Source organism: Beauveria bassiana, assembly GCF_000280675.1.
Source record: "Beauveria bassiana ARSEF 2860 unplaced genomic scaffold BBA_S00025, whole genome shotgun sequence".
Taxonomy (NCBI): domain Eukaryota; kingdom Fungi; phylum Ascomycota; class Sordariomycetes; order Hypocreales; family Cordycipitaceae; genus Beauveria; species Beauveria bassiana.
The window spans coordinates 97,084-100,871 of record NW_007930860.1 but is presented as its reverse complement, the minus strand read 5'-3'; the positions used below and the strand labels follow the sequence as shown (position 1 = coordinate 100,871).

At 47.9% G+C, this 3,788-nt stretch overlaps 1 protein-coding gene across 1 annotated transcript; it reads right to left on the bottom strand.

The window, feature by feature from the left end:
- Positions 1-1,051: 1,051 nt before the first annotated feature.
- Positions 1,052-3,788, bottom strand: BBA_07459 (sterol glucosyltransferase; the record flags this gene model as incomplete). The annotated part of the gene is made up of 4 exons (XM_008602556.1): positions 1,052-1,901; positions 2,433-2,796; positions 2,856-3,013; positions 3,085-3,788. The coding sequence occupies 4 exons, from the start codon at positions 3,786-3,788 to the stop codon at positions 1,052-1,054; spliced, it is 2,076 nt and encodes a 691-aa protein (XP_008600778.1).

The window sequence follows — 3,788 nt, the reverse complement described above, 5'->3', positions numbered from 1 at the left end:
TATTTAAACCTAACTTACTACCTAAGAAACAGACTAACTATGGATTAGGATTAAGCCATTGTTATAATAAGTTACTTTATTATTTTTATTTTAATAATATCCTTCTTATAGTTAGTTATCTCTGATTCCTATAATATTATAGTTAATTTTCTAAGAATTTTAACTAGCTTTTCTTAATAGATTTAATTTATAAAGTATTCTCCTATTATATATTTTTATATAAAGCCTCTCCCCCCTTATCCTTTTAGCTTATAATATTAATATTTAATATATTTATAAAAGCTATAACTAACTATATTATATTTATATATATTTATATATTTATTATAGCCCTTAATACTTAGGAATAAAATATAATAACTACTTACTTATATATTTTACTAAAACTCTAGCTAAAGTCACTAAATACTTCTATTTAAATATATTTTACTCTATCTCTATAACTTATATTATATTAGCTATATACCGGTGGTAATAATATGTAGAATAGAGCCGGCCGCTATTAGAGGGTTAGTTATATTAGTGAGTATTATGTTACGGGGCCTTATAGTGATATCGGCCAGATTGCGGTTTTCTTTATATTATAAGGAAAAAGAGGTATATTCACGTAGCAATAGTAGATGCAAAATGCGCGTCGCTCATGGGGGGTACAAGTCAGAATGGCAGCTTTGGGACTGCGCCTAGCTGATCACACAGGTAGGTGGCTGACAGAAAGGGAATAATACTTTTGTAGCAAGCCTCACAGCCTGGTTACGCGTATCCTAGCCACGTCGCTTTGCATGGTCAGGTGAAGAATTGGAATAATATTGATTCAGCTAGACCACCGTCCAACTTTGGTCACTCTCTGACTGATACCAGAAAGCACCTCCGTAGCAGAACCTTCCGAAAAATAGCTCCGTGCGATGCCATTTCTGCAAAGACGAGCATTGAATGGCTACCAGTTTTGCAATCAATAAAATTTTCGCAGGAAGTAGGTGAGTCAAGATGAAAGCTTTCCCTTATCATGCAGGCAAGATAAGTTTGCGGCTGGCAACGGGCTTACAACTACGTACTATTGTTCTTTCCCCCATCGATTGAATGCCGAAACTAAATCTTCAACATGCACAGAGTCGATCCGCCTCGATCCAGATTTGACCAGCCATGCACCCTCTGCATGCCGTTGAAGAGCTATTCTTCCACGAGTCCTGCTGTGGGCGACAGCTCGCAAGCTTTTACTAATGCCCGAGGAAGGATATGCAAGCAGTCCAAACATGGCCGCTCCGCTCTTGGTTGTCAGGCTGACTGCTCCCATTCCCAGGCCCTTGACTGCTCCGAGGGCGCCGTCTTTTCTGGCGCCATTGTACGGCTCTACCACGAGGTCGGTAAACCCATCCACAAAGCCTCGAGCAAAAGTTTTGCCAGCGACGATGGCGCCACTCTTGGCGTCTGTGACTTGGCCGTTATCGCGGACAGTGCCTCCATACATTTTCGGTACAGAGTTCAGGCCCTCGGTGATGGCAAGCGGAATGTCAACCAGCATGCCCTTGAGAGCAGTTGGTGCAAAGTTACCGATGCTTTTGGCTGATGCGCCGGCCATCCTCCCAGCCAATGAGCCCTGTTTCTTCGAGAACTTGGTGCTTGCAGCTAAATTTGAGTCACTAGAGGAACGTCCGTCGAGACTAGTCTGACCCTTTTGGTCTTGACTATGTCCATGGTGCATCACGGAAGAGCTGTTTTCACTTTCAAGATTTTGTAGGTCGCGGGCCCGTTGTCGCCTATCGTTGCGCCACTCCTTCACAGGCTTGGTGAATATACCCGTGACAGACCCAGTCAAATCTACTGTCGTTGCCATGACTGCTGAAGCCCCGCCGAAAATAGGATCCCAGCGTGTCGTCTCAATGATGATAGAATTGCTTTGATACCTAAGTTCGAGCGATCAGCTTCCAGACTCGTTGAAAGTTGAGGGATTGCCAAGGGCTATGGCGGGGACCAGGCACACACATCTTTATATGCTTGGTTTGGACCGATGTGTTTTCCAGTATGATGGCGGCGGCCATCTTGGACAACTTGAGAGGCCGTTCTGCCTTGTCGTATATCCACACAGCTGGTTGATCAGGAATCAGGTCACATCGCAAGCGCTCCAGCGGCAGGTGCCGATGGAAGGATTGAACGGCGGCTCTCACACCCACCTCAGATTCCATTCTTGATGCCAATGATTTTGCCGCAGCCACAGCCGTGTCAGATAAGCAATATCGGATTCCTTTCGCGAGTATCTCCGCAGTCATCTCCTTGTGAGGTATGGGCTTGGGGCCTGCGCCAGCCTTGGCGACCATATCGCCCCAGAACGGTTGGCTCCAGCAGAAAAAGATGTCAGTTCCAGGTTGAAAAACATAAATTTAATGAATATAATGTGCCATCATTTTCGCACAAGTAGAGGGCGGGGTGAAGCTTACTCTCCAAAGAATGGCACAATAATGGTAGGCTTTCCATTCCTCAACCCGCAAGCCGTGGTGCCTGCACCTCCGTGATGGACCACGGCGCAGACATGTTGGAAAAGCCATTCATGCGGGCACTCCGCGATCCAGTAGATATCGGGTGAATCTGACCCTGGCATGTCGGACCAGCCTTTGGAGATTATGGCACGAACTCCAGTGGCTCGCACAGCATCCAAGATGGTACGAAGCACTTTGTCTGGATCATCTAGCACGATACTACCGAATCCAATATAGATTGGCGCGGGACCAGATTCGATGAACTGGACAAGGTCTGCAGGCGGAGCGAACTTGGGAGCATCGCGAAAGAAGAATCCGCAAACGTCTATACCGTCATCAACCAGGGTGTTTGGAGGGGGGCTGTTGACCTGTGATGTATCATACCAATGTGAGATGGCCAGTCGTCTGGCTTTGGTACCAGCGCCGGCGACCAGCAGCATGTGAACGGAATATTCAGTGACTTGGTCAACATTGGACCGTCAAACATGGCCACGTCTTCCAGATCGATTAATCTACGCCACTTATTGACAATATCACCAAGCCTGACAGAGTGAGCCGAAATCGCCCAGCTCTAGGATATAGCGGCACCGTCAAGCCAGGGAACAAAACTTACCCTTGCCACGTCATCCACTCCACGACGTCGTACGACAAATAGTTGGCAATTCCGACGTCTCCATTGACATTTTTGAGATTGGCCAGAGGGTGTGGGAAGCTTCGTGTATTGCTCCAGGGCATGGTAAACATGAGATGGACCGGGATACCCAGCGCCTGAGCGCAGTGGACGTGAGCAAAGCTAGGCGGGTTCGCAATGATGGCGTCGGCAACAAAGGGCTTCCCAGTCACCGGATCGTCCTGCAGGCACGAGTCCCAGAATCCGTCCAGCATCTCCTCTACCATGTGGCGCTTCTTCTGGACCTCTCCGGCGACGAGACTGCCCATGCTTGGGATAAGACTCGGATTCTTGACCATGTAAGCCATCAGCTCGGCTGGATTGCCTCCAACAGGGTAGAACTCGAGCCCAGCGTCTCGAACAAATTTGTCAAAGATGTTGTGAGTCGCCAGACGGACGCGATGGCCATGTCGCTGGAGCTCGGTGCCGAGAGCGACAAATGGCTGAACATCTCCCCGGCTGCCGACAACCTGAATGACGACATTGAGCTTCGTAGCCCATTCTGCGGTTTGTTGCCCACTGGCTGCCGAGTACTCGGGCGCCGGGCCTTTGGGAGACTTTCGAGCCGGTCCACGGTAAACGGCCGTAAGGGAGCGCACAAGCTTCGAATTGCAGTCAATATCAACTCGGCCATCATCTAACAGCAT